Source organism: Artemia franciscana, chromosome 12 (genome assembly GCF_032884065.1).
Source record: "Artemia franciscana chromosome 12, ASM3288406v1, whole genome shotgun sequence".
NCBI classification, from domain to species: domain Eukaryota; kingdom Metazoa; phylum Arthropoda; class Branchiopoda; order Anostraca; family Artemiidae; genus Artemia; species Artemia franciscana.
The window spans coordinates 23887604-23911218 of record NC_088874.1 but is presented as its reverse complement, the minus strand read 5'-3'; the positions used below and the strand labels follow the sequence as shown (position 1 = coordinate 23911218).

At 34.4% G+C, this 23615-nt stretch overlaps 1 protein-coding gene across 5 annotated transcripts in view; it reads right to left on the bottom strand.

The window, feature by feature from the left end:
• The window catches only part of LOC136033886 (pseudouridylate synthase RPUSD2-like), a 231750-nt gene that overhangs the window by 22182 nt on the left and 185953 nt on the right, over window positions 1–23615 (bottom strand). For all 5 annotated transcript variants that reach the window (XM_065714873.1, XM_065714871.1, XM_065714870.1 and 2 more), the window contains 2 exons: window positions 14958–15148; window positions 600–800 (listed from right to left, as the gene is read on the bottom strand). In XM_065714873.1, coding sequence (XP_065570945.1) covers window positions 600–800; window positions 14958–15148 — 392 coding nt within the window. The remainder of the gene's footprint in view (window positions 1–599; window positions 801–14957; window positions 15149–23615) is intronic.

The following is a 23615-nucleotide window of genomic DNA, read 5'->3' as shown; positions in this document are numbered from 1 at the left end:
TGTGAAATAATGGCTACAGAATTCAATCTCCACAGATAAAGTTAAATAAAAGCATGCAAAAACCATTTTTCGAAGCTTTTTCAAGCACTGTAAAGTCATGGAGCCTCGTTTTGCGTCAAATAAAACAAAAAATCACATATTTGCCTATTTCCTTTCTTATTTATTTGAGTCAATCCGATTAAATTATTTTCTCTTTTACGTAAAGAATTGACCTAACAAATCTGAAAAATAACAGGAATTCAACAGTAGAAAAAACTAGAAATACCAGTACCAGTGAATAAACGGGTACTGTACATAGACAGCACCATAATTAATTTTAATTGTTTATTCCCTCATCTTGCTGACCTCTCGTTTCCTAATTATTTGATATCCCACAAAACTAGTTTAATGCAAATGGCAACCGAACCTTTCATTTATGAAACGGAGTTATCTACTCTTTTCAGATTTCCAATATCTATTGAAAATTTCTTAGCCAAGCACCTGCTCCCACTGAAAAACGGGCAAAGCCCTTTGACGAGAAGAACCACCTTTTCACAAGGGTCCAGTTGGACGAAAAAGACAGCAGCTCAGTTGCCTCTTCAAATAGAACCGTAAGTTACCTTTCTTTGCTAAGTCTTCAGAAGGTAGAAGGAGCGGCGATTCAATGTCACTCTCATCAAGACCCAAGACAGATTCTGCATTGTGTATGCTTATCAGGTCACCAATCAATTGATCATCGCTTTTATTTTGAACACCACCTTTGCCCTTTTCTGGTCCAAAAACTGTATGATTGTACAATGGATCGTTGACGATTGGATAACCTAAAACAAGTAATCAAATGTAAGTATTCAGAAAAAAAACGGTTTAAAAATTAGAAAAACGCTTAGATGCGAAAAATTTTGATGATAGCGAGGTTTTTGGAAAAAAAAAATATGATAGAGGTGACATATGAGACTTATACAGGTATTATAGGAGAGAAATTATGATAATATTAGTATTAAAATATTGATACTTGAAAGTCACTAATTATTATTTTGAAAAAAAAACACACAAACAGAAGAATCATTAGAAAATGTAAAAATAATAGACTAATACACTAAGAACGATAGAAAACATAGACTAAGAAAGATAGAAAAATAGAGAAAAATAAAAGGGAGAGAGCAGTTGTACATATGAAATATGTTTGCTTAGTGAATTAAAAAACTTTGAAAATCAATAAAACTTATGAACATGTTGATTTTTCCAGAGCTATATTCTATAATTTTGATAAACCATTCATCATTATTCATGTTGGATGCATACACAAAACTTATTTTATATCTCTCAGGGGGGGGGGAGATCGGATGTTGCTTAAATCACCGGTATAGCTAATAGGCAAAGGTCATAACCTTCTCACTTCTTCGCTCTATTGGTCTCTAGCTTCTAACTTCTGAGGAGTGTACTAAATCTCACGATATAATCTTAGAATAATCTTCCAAGTAAAAGTCTTTCCTTGCACCAACAATACAGTCTTTCGATTTGAAAATCCTTGCTATTTACCCCCCTTTTTTGACAGATGAGAGAAGACTCCTAGGTGTTAGAGACAGCAGGTGGGGAAAGAATCCCATCGGTAAAATCCAATTTATTCCCAAGGTTCCATCTCAAACCGTTATGGATTATTTTTTTCCTCATGGCTTGATTTTCAATTAGGCAGCCCTTGAGATTTCTATTACTCAATCCTTAAGAGTGTAAGTTTGATGAAAAATTTCTACGTTTTACCCATTTCAAGACTTAGTCAGGTTTGAATCAAAATCTGAGCTAAGAAAATAAAAACAGATTAGTAACATAGTCGTCAAGAGCAGATTAACCTCCTATAGCTATTCTAGGAATACATGCTAATTCTTATTTTAACGGAATCTTAGGTTTGACTATTTGCAAGCATCACAAGGAGATTTCTGAACCGACGAATTGTAATTTCTCTTCTTTTGAATTTTAGAAGCTGAAGGAGCCTTTGCCAAGACAGTTGAAAGACGTTTGTTCTCTCTACAAACTTGTAAAACCTGAATTGCCCTACATAAATCAACTAGACTAGTACTGTCATGACGGGATAAAATGTATATTAGCAACGTAGTTAACAACATCTCTCGGAAAATGATTCCAGAATTGAAAGAACAAATCGAAGAAGACCTTATGCAACTTTTACGACAATCTTTTCCATACGACTATTCTTAGGAAAATTTCAGAACGAAAAGGAAGAAAGCTGATTGTTAGGTTATGGGGGAAGCGGGCGTTTACCCCCACTTGAAAAATACCCCCCTGGAAATATTCCCCCGAGGCTGGTTAGTCCCCAATTACTTTCGACTTATAAAAAAAGGACTAGCTCTCAATTTCTGACGTAATGCACACCCACCGAAGTTTCTCAACCATGACGTGGAGGGTAGATGAGGAAGGCCCAACCCCCCTCCTATACGTAATAACAGCGTAGACCAGAAATATTCCTAAAAGATCAACAGATATTAAATTTAAATTTCGCATTTTGAGGGTTTTTAAGTTTTTTTGTAGGCCCCCCCCCTGCTTCGGGAAAACCCTCCTAAAAAGGTCCTGAATAGTACCCTGGGGATTATATATTAGTTTCTACCTTCACCTTCCCCTCGTCTCTCCTTTAGAAAATGTATCCTAGTTATATTCAATACGAGGTGGCCTAAAGAAAACTTGTATCCAAATAATTAATTAAACGAAGTAAGTAAAATTATTTTAGCAGTTAGAAAGTGTCGTATGAAAATAATTGAATTAACTGTTTAAAACTTGAAATCAGAAAACTTGTCTAATTGTTAAGTCTTTTGTCGTGCCAAACAATGTAAAGATGAGGTCTTTCATTCGGAGGGTTTCAGGGTATTTGTGGGTAAATTGAAGGAAGAGATTTCATGGTAAACAGAGTGATTTTGAATTAAATGAAAAGCATCCTTTGTTAATTTTTAGTAATTTTGGTTTCACCGTGTGGAAGGGGCCAGTCTCTATGACAGAAGGGCGCCCTGAAAAAAATGGTTGGGGAAGATGCTTGTTAATGGTAATTGGTTATATAATACCCCAGAATTAAATCTGTTTGGTTTTTAGCTGCTCAAACTTAAGGAGTACTTTAATGGAATATTTGTAAATCTGTTTGTTTTAAGTGTAGGCGGTACATAAGTATAGTTATTAGTTTTGGATTTTAAAAATCTGGGTATCGCTGAGAGGAGAGGAGAGAAATTTTGTAGTAGTAATAATAAAAAAAAAATATAATTCAGAGAGATCCGACATATATGTACATATACATACGGACCCTTACCCAAACACAAATTTACAAGGCTATTTGTTTCAAGCAGAATAGTGAGTATATGTGACAACAGCTCACTGATAGTCTGCGTAGGTTTTAGTGCGAGAAAATTTATCTCTAATATATGAACTCTCACCCAGGGATTTCACTGTAACCCAACTTCATCCCCAAAATGCAGATCTACAACTACGTTGGGATTGCCCAATATCCAATACACTAAACCTAATTTAAACATTTCCAAGAATCTTAAGCTACCCAAATTGGTAGGAAGAGCTACGAATTCACTTGAAACACAGAACATTTTAAAATTGAATGATTGACAAACATGGTTATTCATAAATTAATAAATACTGCTCTACATGAGAAGTCAGAATATTATCCAACACGGTTCAACGTTTCATAGAATGAAGTTACCGCAAGAAATGTGAATTCCAATGGGAGAAGACTCCAGAAGCAAGTTTCGAAGAAAAAGTTTCAGCCGACAACTCTGACTAAGATAAAGAAAAAGTCCTCATTTTATGACAAATAGACAGTTTTAATACATGCATAAAACAAACTAAAAAAAAAAATCTTTGGTTTGTTAGAGCTCTAGAGCTAATACAGCCGATTATACTATTTTCCTTTATTTCCTCTCTTCTTTCTTTTTCTATTTATGATAAAATTTAGTGCTTTTATTTGTTTGTCAAAATCCACTTCTTATGGCTGTAATTACGTTTTATTTAAAATTCGTTAGTTTGAGCACAGCTTAGTCAATTTTCTCACTAGAGAAAAACGGAAAACATAACAATAGTAATTTCACGAACAATAAAATATTTATACGCAGCAATACCCCCTCCCTCCCTCTCTCTTCAGCAACTTAAAATCAAGCAGTGTTGTTTCCAGGCAAAATCAATAACAACAATTAAGCAAAGTCAAAGGGACATTAAAACATCATCATTCTTAATTTCAAAATCATCATTTCATTCTTATTTTTCATTGTACACCAAAAAAACGGATTTAATTTAACGTTACGGCAATTGAATTTTATGCTTCACGAGACCAGTAGGCCTACAAATATATTTCTCCTGAAAAAAAAATTCGAAGACAATAAGTCGGTGCTCACTAGATTCTAAGAAATAGGTTGCCGTCCCAGTTCATAAAATCCGTGCTTCATTCTTAATGTAGTTTGGACGATCACGTAATTACTAAAAACAAAATCATCAAGTAGGCTAGTAGTTATAGCTATTCTGGCTTTTCTATTTTACTTAATTCGAGTTTGGATTAGTGCTTTAATCTCAGTTTAAAAAAAAATGAGAATATTGCCGTTTCACTTATAGTTATTTCAAGCTTCAAGTGCATAATTAATTTGAATTATCGAATAAAAATAAAGTTGAATTCTGTCTCAGAATATGTCACTTATTTGCTTATGAACCGAAAACTAGAAAATATTCATACAAGAAAATATCTAAAATCATAGATACTCCAGTGAGTTTTTCTCGTGTGAAAGTTTTTCTAGTTGGTAACTCTAAAATAAAGTTCCCAATTTGCAAACCGACATCAAAAGCGTCTTGCCGCTACTTTTGGAGCATCTACTTTCGGAGCAACTTCCGATAACCAAAATGAAAATGTAAAAATTAAGGATCTGGGTTCTATTTTACTGCTGTTACAAGCTCGAAACTTTAAGTTCCCACAGGTGCAAATGGGTCCTTACATTTTATTATCTTTTTTTCTCATTCGAGAACCGAGGGCCTAATTCTTCTAAAACAATGTGTTTTTAACATACACTAAACTTCGTAAGCATCTAAAATTTTCTGATGCCCTTTTCCAACGACTGAAAAAAAAACACACACACGTAAGATTAAATTTATTGAAAATCAACTTCTCTGCTAAGCTAATGTAAAAAGACAGCACTTTTAGTAGAATTTTCCCACAAGCGGTCTTTCTTTTCCATACAAGGAAGTAGAGATCCTGCAGCCTAGACGTGTACACTTTCTAGGTGAAAATAGGTTTCAATAAAATCAATACCCTTCAAGACCTAAAGGTTTACTAATCTGAATAAGCTTCATGTTCAGATTTAGTGCTTGACATGAACTACGGATGATTTAAATGAGATTTTTAGAGTGCATTTCACTGTCACAAATCTTGCTTATCCAAATAATCCTAATTTCTCTGTCAGCTTACATTTCATCGACTAGTCAATTTAACAGACCAGTTTTATTAGCACAATTACAGAATGTTTGCTCCTGTAGGGAGGCTGGGGAGTGCATTTACCAAAACCGCTCCTAGGGTAGCTGGTGCTCAGGGAAAACTAATCACAGCCTTCCCCATCCGGACTAAAAAATAAACAAAATCCGAACCAAAGTGAAAAAATTGGTCAAAGTAGGCAATCTCCCAGCCGCAATCCCTTCCCCCAGATTTCAAAAAATTATTTTTGGTATTTACACAAAAAAAATTAAAAAAGAGGACCAATTTGCTCCCTTCTAGATGTAAAAATACATTTTGCCCTCTTCTAAATTTCCGTGAATTGACACCACTGTATTATTGGCTATTTGAAGTAACTGATATTTTAACAGAATGGAAAGATTCGCTCCAGAATGGTGTCTTGAAAAGATGGGAATTTAAAATACACCCATGTCATGCATCACATCTGTTTAACACTGACCAACTCAGGATTTAAAATAAGAGCATCGAGACATGATATCCTTCTAAATATCAAATTTCATTGAGATCCGACCACCCGTTCGTAAGTAAAAATACCTCATTTTTTCTAATTTTTCCGAACTAACAGTCCCCCACTCCCCCCAGATGGTTTAATCGGGAAAATGAATATTTTTAATTTAATCTGGTCTGGTCCCTGATACGCCTGCCAAATTTCATCGTCCTAACTTATCTGGAAGTGCCTAAACTAGCAAAACCAGGACAGACGGACAGACAGACCGACATAATTTGCGATCGTTATATGCCACTTGGTAAATATCAAGTGCCATAAAATCCAAGTCGAATTTGGATAATTTTGATGCTGCCCAAACTAAGAGAGTTCCTTCCTTCTTACTTCACTGTTGACCAAATTTAAGTTTAAAAGAGAGATAAAGTCCAAAATAACTTGATCTAAACTGCATTCTTGACATAACGAAGTTCAGAAGAAACTTTTTCACAGAGTAAAATTCTATAGCTTCTTTAAGTAGTTCCACAACTTTCCAATCAGGTTTCTTTCTTGATTTGACAAAAATCCCAACTTTTCAGACTTTAAATAGTCCAAAAGCAATCTTGATGGCTTTCGTATTTCTTTTATCGCTTGGCACCCTGGCATTGTGAATAAATTAAAATATTCCGGATGCCTAATTTGGATGGTTAAGTTGTTGCATAGCTATCTATCGGACAGAATTGTATCATATAATAATGAGTTTTCTTTAAGTATTGAGAAATCCTGTCCACAAGGTGGAATATTATCACAATTTTTATGGAATATTAATATTAATATTTATTAGATTTAAATTTGCCCAATAATTCTCACATACAAGCTTATGCTGATGACGTATGTGTTATCATTGCGGGCAAGACTAAAAGTGATTTAGAGTTTACAACATCTGAGATTTTTCGAATCTCTGATCGTTGGGCGAGAAATATTAAATTAGTTTTTGATACAAAGAAAACAGAAGCAGTTATTTTCACTAGTAAACGAATATTTCCTGAACCTGACCTTGTTTTTAATGGTAATGTAATTGAAATAAAAGAAAAAGCTAAATATTTGGGAGTTACCTTAGACAGGAAGTTATTATGGACGGAATATATTAGAAACCGGATAAATCCTGCAAAACAATATTCTACAAAATTGATGTGTGCAGCTAAATGTACTTGGGGCTAAAACCTCGTGCTCTTAAAAATATGTACCTGTCGGTTATAGAAAGCAGGATTCTATATGCAGTCCCGGTATGGATTGCAGCATAAGCAAAAAATATATTGTCCAAATGCTAGGCTCAGTTCAAAGGCTTTCTCTAATTCTAATCACAAAATCTTTTTGCACCGCTCAAACTGACGTACTAACAGCGTTAGCAGGAGTTTTACCAATAGATTTGAGAGCTAAAGAATTAACAATTATGCGCTATGCAAAAAAGGTTAGACCAGAATACTGGCCAGAACTTTCTACACCAGTCATCCCAATATCCAGCAGGACAAAGTCACAGAGTGAATACACAGATGAGATTATAAAAGTTTTTTTTCGGATGTTCAATCAGATGATAGCTCACCTCCCTTTCCCTTAGATAGACGTAAACTGAAAATTGCTCTTTATGAAAAGTGCTATCAAGGTTTCACTAATAGAGTGAGTTCATGGCTAATACAATTCTTTCCACCAAAAGACCATTTAATAGCTGCTTCTAAAATGAATATTACACACCAGCTAACGCAAATTATAACAGGACATTGTCGGTTAAATTATTTCTTAAATAAAATTGGAAAATCTAGAAGGGGAGAGTGCATTTGTGGTGAAAGTAAAACTAGTAGCCACTTCCTGTTTACTTGTTTATTTTTTATTTCTTACAACGTTTTGGTATGGAACTAGAACTCCATTCTTTAGGAATTAATTTCCCATTTTGTCCTAGTTCAGTAATTTCTGATAAAGTATTAAGGAAATGTTTGAACAGATTTTTGTATTCAACTAGAAGACTGGTTTGATGTTAATATTTGATATTTATACCTGATTGTTACCTTTGATTGTAGCATTTATTAGTTTCATTTATTCTAGTTTTTTTTCTTTTTCTTTCTTTGCAGTGTTAGTTTGTAGACATTTAGCAGTGAAATACTTGTAAAGGCTTAATCACTTAACAAAAATCATCATCATCATCAAGCTTCGGTAAAGTTCCAGGAGATCAGCAGTGCATTCAATAGTTAATTTGTCAAGGCCATGAGTTGACTTGGTGACAAATAAGTAGTTTTTATATCTAAGGGGGAGATAATTGTATCAGCTTGACGAGTATATATAAATATAAGAGCCAGTTGCGACACGTGCATACGAGTTTAAGCCAAAAAGAAGGGGGGGAAGGATCTAAACAAAACAATAAATTTAAAGGCTAATTTTTCCTTTTTCTAGGGTGACCGAGGGGAGAACCAGTCTCGAGGGGAACAAAATTTCCGTAAGCTAGTGCATGTAAGTAAATAAAACTTACTTGGTTCTAAGCACTACAACTTGTACAGTTACAAATATCGCTTACCCATAATACACTTTTATTCCAACAATTATAAAACTTCAAAATATCTGAGATTTTTATAGAACCAAACGTGAACTTTTAGACAATTGTATTTTATATATATGATGACTCTTTTTCAATGGCTCTGCATACTGATTGATTTTCAACTAACTAATACGCTACAGTATTTTTTCAAATTTGTTTACAACTCTAAAAACCATTTGATTGCCTTTTTTTGTAGGTTCGCTAAGCATCACCACTTGGGAATTTTCTCACAGTTGGTCTGCCACGAGAAAACCTATTAGTAGTTTCCCATTCTAGAAGTGCAAAGCAAATGCAATAGCTTATATGACATAAAAACCAGTGAATCCTTTATTTGCGTCAGCAGTCCTATAGGTAAAAAAACAACAATATACAAATAATTACATTTATTCAAAGGAATATAAAGGATAAAGAATCCTTTGAATACTATCAAACACTGTCTTTTTTATATACACACATATATATATATATATATATATATATATATATATATATATATATATATATATATATATGTATGTATGTGTGTCTTTCTCTATGCATATTAAAATTTATTTATCATGGCTTTAAACCTAAATAAGCGATTACAGATACTATAAGTTAGTAAGTTATAGTAAGTCCCACTAAAAGTCTGGAAATAAAAACAAGAATCAAAACTTCTTCTTTCCAATGTTCGGGGGGGGGGATGGTGGCGGTGGTGAATCAATCTAATTTCAGTTATCGAAGAGTTTCAATTATTGAGGGATTCTACTATTAATAATTGAGGGATTTTTCAGACTAAGAAAAAAGAACAAGAAGAGAAAAAAAATATCAATCAAAAATAACTTTTCCTGGTCTGTGTTTCATTTAATCGAATTTTACAGATTGAGCTTCACACATTGTGGGACTTGTCCGGAATCAGGGGTCATCACGCGCACTAAACTTAAGAACCAACAATCAAACAAATTTTTTTTCTGACAAAAAATTAGCCGCAAGATATTATTAATTGTTTCTCTTCTGCTAAAGTCCACATTCAGGACTTGTTCATGAGAATCTTCATATATGTATATTTCGATGGCCAATAGCCACCCTCTAAATGCTGCAATATAAAGGATATATCCTACGCGACACACAACATTTATTTGCTTCTTTTTTTATCTTCTGCTTACTTGACACATTGCTCGATTAAACTGTTCGTGACAATGAACAGAAAGTAAAATACATCAAATGCTTTTTATCAGTCCCAGAAGAATGTGTACAATGCTAAAGGGATTATTGCACTATTTTAGTAGGAAACTTTCATTGAAAAGTTACACATAATATTTCCTGAATTAAACACATCCCAAACTAAGTTCTCCCAAGGACCCCGGAACACGATTCACTCTAAATTAAAACACTTGTTAAAATAAACTCCGACGAAGATGCAGGGACAGCTTAGGACAACTTATTGAAAACAGAGAAGAGACTAACAACGTGTTTGTTCAAGAGAATCAAATGGAGAAGTGGTATGATATGATGTATTGTATGTATATGCATGGTATAGATGATGGATTGGTTATTACGTGATATTGAGACGATGTATTCATAAATTTTTTGAACTAGCCCCAAGCAGCGTATATTGCAAAACTAAATGTCAACACATATAAATTACATGTCATATTAATAAACTCGTTAGAGTCATGTCCTTTGGGGGGGGGGTCCAGAACGTCTAAGAGTGCAATTAGCAGGCTTACATTTTGGCATTTACTTGAACAGTCCTTCGTACTGATTTTCAGGGAGGTTATTCCGCTCTGTGAAAGGATACTGGTATGTAGTAGTACATACCAGGGTGATCCATAAACAGTTTCTAAGGTAGGCACAATATTGGAGGCAGATAACGCCATCTCTGCAAATATCTATGTTATGGGGTATTTGAAATAGAGATGGCAATAATTTATGGCAAATACGTAGTCTTTTAGCACAGCTCCTGTAATAAGGGAATAAATAAAACAAATCCAAAGTCTACAGAAAAGCAGAAAAATAGTATTGATTTATTACTCTTTAGGTTATAAAAAAAAAATCATTATTTTATTTTTGTGGTTAAAAATACGTTTTTTTTCTTTTTTTATACATTAAGTAAATTAAATACATTAAAAGAAGGCTGGAAAAGAAGTATGACATCAAAACATAGCTAATGTAATTCTACAGTCCTGAGAAATATTGAGTTCTGATTTTGATCAAACTTTTAACTTAATTCAAAAACATAGATAAAGGAACTTCTTCAATCTATCGAATTGAAAAAATGCGAACCTCAAGAAAAAATTATTGCAAATGAAAAAGTCTCATTTTCTCGATTATAGTATTACCAAAAAATGTTACTATATTGATCATTTTCCCCCCTCTAATTCAAATTCTACCATTTATCATTTCATATATATACGTATATTCATCTCGCCCTATGGATAGAAAAAAAACAGGATCTAGACACAAATACAATAATATAGTGTGATAGCAAGCATCATATCTTTATATATATATAAATAAGTTGTTTGTTTGTGTTTGTGTGTTGACTGACGTCATGTTTGTGTGTCGACTGACATCATGTTTGTCGACTGACGAAATTACAGACCGGGACACCGGGACAAAAATGACGACCAGGACACCGGGACACAGGGAATATAAATGACGACCGGGACAATCAAAGAGAAATTAGAGACTGGGACACCGGGACACAAATAACGACCGGGACACGGGGAATATAAATAACGACCGGGACACAGGGACACAACTACAACGGGGACGCCAGGGGGCACAGGGGGGATATATAAATGACGACCGGGACAAAGGGAAAGTTCGATTAACAATCACCATCAGCAAAGCTCAAGGGCAATCATTAGAATAATGACGTATAGATCTGAATACGGATTGTTTTTTCCATGGACAATTATATGTTGCATGTTCAAGATTCGGTAAACCTGACAATCTATTTATATGCACAGACAATGGGACAGCGAAGAATCTATATATATAAAAATAAGTTGTCTGTCTGTGGATCAGGTGACGTCATGTTTCTGTGTCGATTGACGTCATGAAGTTAGTTGTCGTCATTTTTGCTATGACGGTGACGTCATTAAAGATATTTAAGACATATATGTTCACGTAGAAATCTATTAATGTTTAAGTTTAAAATGACTGATGAACTGGCAAAAGCCGATGAAGATGCTCAAAGAGTCTATGCCAAAAAACTTGCTGCTGATAGAGAAAGTCAGAAAAGAAAGCGTGCCGAGGAATCAAAAGAACAGCAAGGAAACAGGCTTGAGGCTAAAGAACGCAAAACCGCGCAGTTAGATGAAGATCCACCTGGACAGCGAGAGTCAAAACATATCAAAGAAGAAAAAGAAAACTGAAAAAAGAAAAAATGTAAAAAACTAAAAAATACTAAAAAGAAAAAACACTCAAAGAGAAATTACAGACCGGGACACAAATGACGACCGGGACAGAGGGAATATAAATAACGACCGGGACACTCAAAGAGAAATTACAGACTGGAATACCGGGACACAAATGACGACCGGGACACAGGGAATATAAATGACGACCAGGACACAGGTATTTAAGAATATCGTTCAAAGACAAATTTTTAATTGTAAGAAGACCGTCGAAAGAGAAATTTCTAATTGTAAAATGACTGAAGAACCTACAATGGCAACACCCGAGGAAGCTGCTCAAAACGAATGTATTCAAGCCGAAGTAGCTGAGTTGGTAAAGCGTTATGTTTCAGGTTCTAGGTCCGAGAGGCTCCAGGTTTGAACCTTGGCTTTAGCATTAATACAAAAGAAGAAAAAAACTAAAAAAGGTAAAAACTACAAAAAAACTAAAAAGAATATATATATATATATATATATATATATATATATATATATATATATATATATATATATATATATATATTCTATATATATATATATATATATAGTTGTCTGTCTGTGTAACGATGACTCTGGTCAAACATTTTCAGATCAATTGCTGGCAATTGGAAAGGGAAAGCTCCCAGTAGTGGGAAAGCCAAGAATGTTGTATATTCGCAATTTTTACGTAGTTTGAAAAACATATATAAATCTATTTAGGACACAGGGACACAACTACAATGGCGCGTAACTAATATGGCGTGTAACGACTTACGCGCGCGGGGGGGCTTGGGGGGGCGCGAAGCGCCCCACCAACTAGGTGTTGGGGTGGCGCGAAGCGCCACCCCAACAGCTAGTGTTGTATAATCGCAAGTTTTACGTAGTTAAAAACACATATATATATATATATCTATCTATATATATATATATATATATATATATATATATATATATATATATATATATATATATATATATATATATATATATATATATATATATCTAATATGGCGCGAAAAAAGCTAAAAAAAAGAAAAAACCTAAAAAGAAAAAAAAGCTAAAAAAAACTAAAAAAGCTGCAAAACTAAAAAAAGAAGAACTAAAAAATAAAAAAGAAACTATATCTATATCTATAAAAATAAGCTGTATGTATGCAAGTTTGTTTGTTTGTGGGTTTGCATATGACGTCATTATAAGTATATAAGGCTTTGTATATGACGTCATTATAAGATGACACTACAGACTGGGACACCGAAACACAAACGACGACCGGGACACAGGGAATATAAATGACGACCGGGACACTCAAAGAGAAATTACAGACCGGGACACCGGGACACAGGGAATATAAATGACGACCGGGATACTCAAAGAGAAATTACAGACTGGGACACCGGGACACAAATGACGACCGGGACACAGGGAATATAAATGACGACCGGGACACAGGGACACAACTACAACGGGGACGCCGGGGGGCACAGGGGGATATACACAACTACAATGGCACGTAACTAATATGGCGCGTAACAACTTACGCGCGCGGGGGGGCTTGGGGGGGGGGGCGCGAAGCACCTCCCCAACAGCTAGTAAAAATATAATTTGTCCTCATCACACAAACGAGGCAACTGTCTTTTGCATTCCTGCCTACTCTAGAAAAAACTAAACCTTACCGTATAAATACATATCAAAGTAAAATGGAAGTAACAAGGAGAAAATCAAAATATGTAGCTTCGACTATAAGGTATAAAATACACAAATATTCTTTAAGAGTTACTATGTCCATAATTTCCATTTTAGAATTAAATTAAGAATAAATTAAAAGTTTGATCAAAATCAGGCTGCATTTCTTCGGCAAGAAACTGTTTTATCTGCAAACGAACTATTATCCAAAGATAAAAAGCACTATTTTAGAAAAGAATTTTCCGCTCATTGAACTAGACCAAAACATCTTCCCATAGTAGAATTTGAGTTTTGGTGGTATGATCATGCATATTATGTCTCAATATTATCTTTTATCATGATATGAACAATTACCCCTGATAAAAAAAAACACACACACAAAAAAAAAAAAAACGAGAATAATAATAATAAACAAAATCCTTTGGCATCCAAAAGTAAATCAGTTTTCGACCCTAAAGGTAGTCATGAGCTAAGCCTTTACTAAATGAATCAAACACTCTGCATACAGGAGATATATATGGAATATCCACCCCCTCCCTCCGAGATAATCCAATAGGAACCAATATATTCAAGTAATTGAATAACGAACCTTTTTTAAATAATGGAAAATAATTACCAGAAAATCCACCTTTTACAGATCTTACTCTAACCCCCTGATCATAAAAATGGCTATTGCACTTCACACAAGCAGTCGTTCACACACTTCACAGAAAATTCACTTCACTGAAAAATGTCTTTTGACAGTTTATACATAGTTAAAACAGTCTTTATGAAGTTCAATTTATACATAGTTAAAACAGTCTTTATGACATTTAGAGTCCATTACTTTATTGCAACATCCCTTACAGAATAAGGCAAAAATGAAAAAAAAACAACCTTTTAACAGTTTGGCAACAGCAAAACTGACAGATGTTTGCCTGCTTCACAGGACTTTAAATAACCAAGGATTCGGATAGTAGCCTTCAAATCTTGGTTACAACCCCCCCCCCCCACCTCCACCCCGTTCAAAAGATATTTGAAGTTAAAACAATATTAAATTATCAAAATCCTGAAGGTAGACCAATAATAGCATCTTTTTTGGTAATCTAATATTCTTCATGCCATTTGAAAGTTCAAAAATGAAGATTAATACAGATTTTGAAGTTTGCTGAGAATAATACATATATCCATGAATGCCAATTTGAATTTGAAATTGGCGCTGATCTTCTAGGAGCAGTAAATAAAAGAAACATTGAAAACGCAATAACCTAGTTACCTTCATCTTGAAGATACTTGCTTAAATAAGAATTTCCGAAATATGGTACCATCATATTGAAAAGTACTCCAAGAGCTGTATTAAAAAAAAGAATTAACATAAAAGCATTTTTTTATTTCTAGTTGTTCTGCCAAGTCATTATTTGGGAAAAAGGTAGGCCTATGGTTGAGACTTACCTAAATATTGGAGATGAACTCGAATTTGATGCATTCGTCCAGTCAGTGGCTTACATAATACGACTGACGTTGACCCATTGTAGCTTAGTCTTCTGAAATCTGTTCTGCAATCTTTGCCATCAGGTGCAACTTTGCAGACACCTATTTTATAGCTCACAACACGAATTGGCTCCTCACAAATGACCTCATCGCTAAAAATGGTTAATCGAATTAGCTGAACTATCATAAATGACAAATGAATGCAAAATAGGTTGCCCCCTCCTTCATTATTCAGCAATAATGGAAAATAAGAGTATAGATAGAAAGTTAAAAATTCTTTTAATGTGAATTAGTTTGTCGACACCTAGAAATTATTAGAGCGGGTATCTCTTGTCTCCCAAGGTTTAAAATGACTAAAATACCGAAAACTGAAAAATTATCAGAATATGAAGTAAAGTTGGAATCTCTCCAATGTCTAGGGACAGGGGAATATCTGTCTCCAGGGAGGGTACGGAGTTAGGTTTACACGGATTGACGAGACATTTTGTATTGCAATCTCTTTTCTCAATTCATTCTATTCATATAAAAAATACAATTCAAACGGAAGTGATATTTTCTCATCAAAACCTATTCTCAAAATAGACCTTACTAGCTCACAAAGTCGACTATCCCTAAAATACCGAGGAGAACCTATCAACTCGGAAATAGCGCTCATACCATCGAAAAGTTTCTTAGATGAGCAGGCATGGCAGAAACAAGATACATAAAAAAGGATTAAAAGCATGTTTTATTATTTCTCTGACATCTCAGTTTGATCGACAGAGAAAAATAAAGCAGTTTAGTTCTTTCTGGTGTTTACCTAATTCATTCAAGCCAAGCTAAGAGATTAAATTACTCAAATTTACCATACTTTCTTTTATGGCTTCTTTTTTTTTGTATAAATTGGAATACATTACGCAAGCTCAATGACGCCTTTGACTGCGCAAATCATTGAGGGGAAGAAGTAGCATATATAACTTCATTGTTATGAAGCTTCTTACAGTGATGTCCATCCTCTTGGAAAAAAAAAGTGGAAGTACAAGAATTTTCCGCAAGAAAAGCTACTGCAGCAGAGAAAAGGAAGATAAATGAAGAAAATAAACAAGGCGCCAGAAAGTAGTATTGGTGTCATTATTCAGGCTGTTACATGCATTAGGGAAGAACCAGATTGTTCAAATCATGGATGGACAACGCTTAATTATCCCTTTTTCTTGACAAGGGCACAATAAAGTCGATCAATACGGAATGAACTGAGACAGTATTATGGACGTCTTATACAATAATACTTTTTCTAAAATATACTTGTTGTGTACCATAGCACTTTTTTTATTTCAAGATTTATTGAATAAACCATATTAGAATCGAATCGAATATAGAGCTGAATCGAATTTGAAAAGCAAGAAAGGCATATTTCTATTAACAAAAATAACATACACAAGACAAATATCTTAAGGAATAAAGCCCGTTCTCATCACCCAACGGAGGAAGTTAAATTTCAACCACTTATTATACATGATTTAGGGCTTGAGGGTATAAGGGACCAAGTAAGTAGATTAGTTAAAAGGATTTTACAGGACCAGGAATACAGGAATGGCAGGCCCAGCGCTTGCTTTTGTTCACTGAGTCTTTACTGTCGGTTGAAGGAGATTTGGGGTTAAGTTATATTTTTTAAGGTGGGCTTGAATAAAAAGGAAATAAAGTTATTAAGTGAAATGAAGGGCGATAATTTGCCACTGGGCCAAAGAAGAAAGTTGATTGGAGGGAAAGGTCAAAAACAGGTTCATATTTTTTGTCCTATGTGTGGAGCTTTGAATGAAAGTGTATATCACTTAATGTGTGAATGTGAAGAACTGAATGATTGGAAAATTGAGGTGTTTAGTAGGGATAATTTTGAGCGGTTGATGAGAATGTATGCAGATGAATATATTATGGATGTAAGAATTATAGCACGATTACTCCGTCTCGTGAAGGATCATAGAGCTAGGTTTCTGCAGGATTATGTAGAGATTTTCTTAAGCTCTGTGCCTTAATTAAAGTTACACTATCATTAAGCATGTCTGAGAACCATAGAACGATAAACTCAGCCACTACCTTGAAAAAAAAAAACAACAAATTATATGTCCCCATAATTGATGGTACAAAATGAATAATCGTGGAATCCTGCAAGAGGACATCACACGACAGCAAAGTGCAGATTTGTAATTTTATCAGATTCAAAGGGATAGCATTGGTACAGCTAAGAACGACTTGTCTCCTGTGTATTTTTTATTCTTTATTTATTCTTTGCCATCTCTGGCCGTTAAATGGCGATTCTTTTACATTTAAAAATCTATTCAAGGCGCGTTTTCCAAATTTTGGGCACAATGGGGCGAGATTCGCTCTTTATCAGGTGTGTGCTACTGCAAACATTATGATTTCTGTAATAATTTTTATTTTTATATTTATTTTGGTGGATGTAAGTAAAAAAGACAATATTTTAATATAATTTGTTTTCAGCAAAGTGCAAATAACGCAGTAGGGTTTGGACTTTTACAGTTAGGGAAGAGGGCAGTAGCCAAAATCTTGTTTGTAGTAATTTTTGTTCGTTTTAAGCTTGATTTGCATATTCAATTTAAGTTTAAGAATATGTTAGTGGCGAGAAATCACGATCCAAGGCGTCAATTTTAAGGGAGAGGGTTGAGGGATTGGCTGTCCCTCCCCTAGTTATTTCTCCCATCTTGATTTTGAAAAGTTTCTATTTTGGAATTTTGCTTAAAAATCCCTATATAAAGTGTCTTTATTGTACAATCGAAAAACAACAAAATTTCCCCAATTTCGAGATTACATTTGGCACCCCATGTATATCTTCATGAATTGACACTCTCCATAACGTTTTTTCATAGGAAAATTTTAAAGTAACATAGAAGTCAAAGTGCAACAAAGGACACCAGTTCTGTTTTTAATAAGCTGTTTCATATATGGCTTATCAAATACAGAAAGTGCCAATTTGTCCTTAAACAGAGAAGCTTGTTTTTATAGATTGGAAATAAAGAAGGGTTGTATTTCTGCTGTTCTTATTCATTGCCCTCTATGTTTCTTGCTTTGCTATCTGGAGTTTTCTTTAGGAAAATAGCCTGACTTTACATAATTTTTTGTGTTGGTTTGGGTTCGTTATAGTGTTGGGCAATGATTTGATTAAACGGTATATCGATAAGCTGATAAATTTTAGTTTTTATGTTCGATAATCGATTTCAATATTTTTCATAAGTTTTTTTTTGCTCAGATTAACTTTAGGATTTGGCAAAATTAATAACCAAATTTTGCAATTAAAGAGTATTTTGCACCATTTTCCAAAGTTTGAATAAAATAAAAAGGCTTCCATTACATGAATAAACGTTAAAAAACCCTCATTTGGAATTTCTCGGGCTCAGCATAAAGAAAAATAAGCTACTGGCTATTTTTGGCTAATCAAATTAGCAACATGTCAATATTTTTCTCTGAGAATTGGTTCATCCTTTCAGTGATTAAATAATTTCTTTTGTCAACTGAAAGCAAGGAGCATCATTAAGACTTAAAAGAACATAAATTTTCCTGTATATAAGGGGGGTAACCCCTCCTCAATACTGTTCTCTTCAAGCCATGTTTCATTTTATATTTCAAAATCTCTTGCCTCTAATTAATCGGCTTTTGTGTTTCACGAGTTGTTTTTAAATAATTAGGACAAAAAGTCAAAATTAGCGTAGAGAGTGAAGTGCTAAGGAGGGGAAACCACCCCCATATACGGGATAATTTCTGTTTGTTTTAATGTTGCTCATTACTTTTAGTCGAAAAATTGGTTATCTTATTTAATTTCTGATCTTTTTCAAATAATACCAGAAAAAACTCCTATTCCCTTTATGTACAGTCCGTACATCTGTTAATACAGATTATTAAGGCCCAATCCATATCTCTTGCTATTTTACTCTGAACTTGGAGACGATCATCAAGGGTAATATACAATTTCTAAAAAAGTAGAATGAGGTAATCGTGACAAGTGTGATCTGAGCATGACTTACAAGCTTAGGAGATATTTTATCTAAGCCAAGCCTTTCGGAGGTTCTCAACAACATCTGAGTGTCTAACCTCACTAAACAGAGTTTGAGAACAAGCTATATCAACTTATGGATACGGCTGTACATGTTGTGTATCAGCATACATGAGTTAGTGGATTGAATACATCGTTCTTTTTCTCGGCCATTTGGGAAAAATTTTTCTATCTTTGATCTTTTCGGCTGGATTTTCACCAGAAGATACTAGAAAAAGCCAAAATAATATCGTTTACAATATCGATATTTAGGTTTCGATATCGATATTTGGTCCTATATATCAATATAACCATATCGATATCTAAGATCGCCCAACACTAGTTCGTTATTTACTGCACCAACCGCATATACTTTATTTTTGTGTACATCAGCTGTATGCTTCCTTTTAAGATGGCATATAAATGTCACAGCAGAGACTCCCTTAACCTTTTGACACTTTGCAGAAATTGCACCTGATACTTTCTTTGCATCCTTTCCCCCCGTAGGATACCCAGAGAGATAGCTAAGAAGTTTTACTTGGAACATCCAAGTCGTCATCAGAAGATAATGCTTTTCTTAAAACAAAGGTTGATTTTAGGATTTTTCACAAAATTAGAAGCACCTTCCAGTAGCCTACCATTTGAAAATTTCACCTCCACCCAAATATTTGACCTCTTTCACCTCACTGGAATAACTAGCAGGAAAGCAGCCAATTGCCACATGAGAAAATTTTGGCACACTAAGCAAGAAAATCTGTCGGCAAATAAAGCAAAATTACAGTTCCCTACTACGGTTTCCTAAGAACTTAGACCATTTGCAGCAAAATGTTAATTTTTACATTAATTTACTTGTCTATAATGGGTATTTAAAGACAGCTACAAGAAGTAATATACCGCTTAGAGTTAATTTTTTTTTAATTTCTAGTGTTGTATAGCAAAAATACAGGGTACATCGGAAGATTGGTATCCTACTGAATGAGAAAAGTGTATCAGTATTTTATAAGATTTTGACCCTTCCGGAAAATCAGCTAGTTAGGCCACTTTTTCAACTGTAGGTTTTCCAACAGGTCTACAAATTAAGAACTATTAGGACTTGAAGTCTTTTTCAAAAGAAAGCATGCTAGGGACAATTTTTCAAGCTGAATCTTCTGCAAGAAATTTTATGGGGGGAGGAAGAAGGATTTCAAAAAGGACGGAATTGTCCAGAAGGAATTCTACGAGGAAAGGATGTATTTTAGGAGGGAAGAACTTTCCACAAAGGAGTTTCCTACGAGAGGAGGGAATTTTTCATAGAGGGCGAGCCAGATTTACCGGCATTATTTGGTAAACGATCAGAAATTAAATAAAAAAACAACAACAAATTTTACAACTGAAAGTAGGAAGCAACGTTAAACTCAAAATGAACGGAAATTATTCCGCATATGAAAGAGTTGACCTCCCCCTCAATACCTTGCTCTTTACGCTAAAGTTTGACAGTTCATCCCAATTTTTTAAGTACGACTCCTGAAACACAAGGGTCGTTTAATTAGAATAGGAAGCTTTTTTTTAAAGTAGTAAAGGCTTTAGCGTGAAGAGCAAGGTACAGAGAAAGGGGGCAACCCCTTCATATATGGAATAATTTCTATTCGTTTTTAGTTTTAATGTTGCTCCTTATTTTCTGTTGAAAAACTAGTTTTTTTTAATTTAATCAGCAAAAAGAATATGCTCTTCTCTATAGAAACTTTTCCCTCACGCTTGCCTTATGGTGGTTCGGTCTCATAACCTTATATCTTAGCAAAGCTTAACTTCTTTATTAAATTTTCTACAGCCTAGGATCAAAGCTATTAATGATCTCTAAAGGGATTACGAGATATCAATGTTTTTGATTGTTGAAAATTCTTCCAATAGAGTTGAGTCAGAACTTAATAATAGAATCTTCTGAAAAAGGCTAATTATGGAAAGAAATAGGATCCAGAGTTCCAGGATGTCTTTAGAAAACAGCAACAAAGGATGTTCGACGTCCCCAGAATTTCAGAAGGGAGAGAAAGACAAAAACTAAAAAAAAAAAAATCCGATAGTATTTTTCTAGGAGGAACATGAAATTATTTTCTCAGAAGCCAGAAATAACCCGACATAAATTTCTGGAACAATCAAGTCTCATAAACCAGTAGTTTATTTTTCAGTTTGCTTTAACCGTATTTCCTATAAGCTTTGCAATGATAAGACGAGGACAGTTTAAAGAGTCTTCGCAATTAGGACTAAAGTAATTCAAATTAAGAGAACTTTTACGAAATTCTGATTTCTGAATCTGACTTTTACTTACGTTCAATGTTTAAATCTTGTTTTTTTGATGAATTAAATTAAAAAACAAGGTTTTTCAACTGAAAGTAAGGATCAGCATTAGAACTCAAAACGAACAAAAATTATTACGTATATGAGAGTAGTGTCACTATAACAGGGCCCAGGAGGCCATCATTTGCATAACGGCAACTATCCCTGTAACAGGGCCGACGATTACATAATTTACATACTTAGATGAGTATATAATATGCTTGTGCTACTTAAAGGACACAGGGAGAGACTTGAAATACTTGTTAAATTGACACATTTTTTGTGTATAAAAGCAGCTTGAGAATAGGGGGGTCACTAGCAGTTTTGAATCACAATTTATAAAATGAACAAGCGATCTAAAGATAATGCTTTTTATGTAAGTAATTTTCAATTCATAAATAATTGGAATTATAATGCCTTTACATTTTCAATTTATCCTTTAAGGAAATCCAATTTATTTTTCATTGTACAAAATATATAGTATGGAAAAATATTTGTATATATTTTAACAAGGGATAACAACAAATCAAAAACCTTAAGAAAGGAAACCAAAAGTTTGAAGCTTAGTAGATGTCGTTGTTGGAAATCGGACTTTCTTTAATAATCAATTATCTTTGAATTGATTTCACTCAACGCTCCATCCCTCTTATACATACTGATGTTGAAGAAGGACAGAGTGATAATGGTGTGGTAGAGGAAACCCCTGCAGCTCCCACTGTATTGCCAGACTTTCATTTGTCAAACTCTGCCTTGCGAAATATATATATAGAGATATATAAATATATATATATATATATATATATATATATATATATATATATATATATAGAAATATATTGTAGATATATAGATAATAGTAGTAGATATAGTAGATAATAGGTATGTATATATAGATATCAATAGATATACATAAATAGAAGTAGTACGGTCACGCTGCTAAGGACTGTAAAAACGCTATTCGTTGTTCCCGTTGCAGTGGCAATCATGCGAACAAATAAACCCTGCAATGCTGCAATGAAGTATGCTCTCTGTATGCAGACAGGCTATCCGTACTACAGTGTTAAGTGCCCCGTAGCCACAAAGCCAGGATGAAGCCAAGATTAACTCTGGGCTAAAAGTGCCTTCCTGAAAGCTGAATGGCAGTGTAGTCAATAAACTCCCACTGATTGAAAGCTTGATGTCTTGCAACGACGTTTTGTGTCTACAAGAACATTTCCTTTCAGCTGGACTCCCTTTCTCTGTTAAAAGTGAATGACAAAACTCACCTTTTCTCGGTGCCAGCTAAGAATTCGGGCAGAGGAAAACCTCCCGGCGGACTGTCGATACTAATCAATTCTCACCTTTCAGCATCAGCATTTGTCAAGAACGAGTATTTCCTTGGCATAAAAGTTGGAAATCTGATAGTATGTTGCTGCTACTTACCAACTGATTACAAGAACTTGGCTTCCGAAGAAAAGTTCTCCCGTACAACAATAAAGCTTGCTAAATCTTTGCAGCAGTGTACCTATACATCTCAGCGTGTTATCCTCACCGAGGACGTGAACTGCGATCTCTCAGTGCCAGATCACTCAAGATCTTAAATACTTCTGTATGCTCTATCCAATCTGTATGTAGTCCCAGATGACAATTCGTATACGGATCTCCATAGCTCCGGAACGACGAATTGGCTTGATTTTATGCTATGCTAGAACGGTATGACTGCGAATGGCTCAAGCCATATGGAATCTAGCAAATCGGTATCGGATCATTTACCAATCTCCAATTCTTTTGTAATTGATAGTGTTCTCTTTGAAAAAGATGAAAAGAAATAGATGTGAGAATTCAAATGTAACTGGAAGAAAATAAATAATGTTGTATATAAAGCAGAGCTTGATGCCACACTTGACAAAATTAAGATCCCTTTCCAACTGCTGTAACAATCCTCAGAACCCACCGAGTCAGATAAAAAAGTTCTAATGAACATTTCCTGTAGAAAAATCATACAATACAATGCGTTGTGCTGAGCATTGTGCCGTTCCTGTACGTAAAGTTCATTCGGGTATAGAAATATCTGGCTGGTCAATAAATCCGGCTTTACAGCAAAGTTGTAAGTCTTCAAAGTTTTGGCACCAAATATGGAATGATGGCGATCGGTCAAAATCTGGAGCCGTTAATGAGATACGGTTATATACTAAACGTCATTTTGCTAAGTGTCTTACCAATTACAAAGCCGAGGTTATTGACTGCAGGAAAGAGCATCCCGCAACTAACCCAAATGAAATTTGGAGCTACATCGGGGGAAAAAGTCA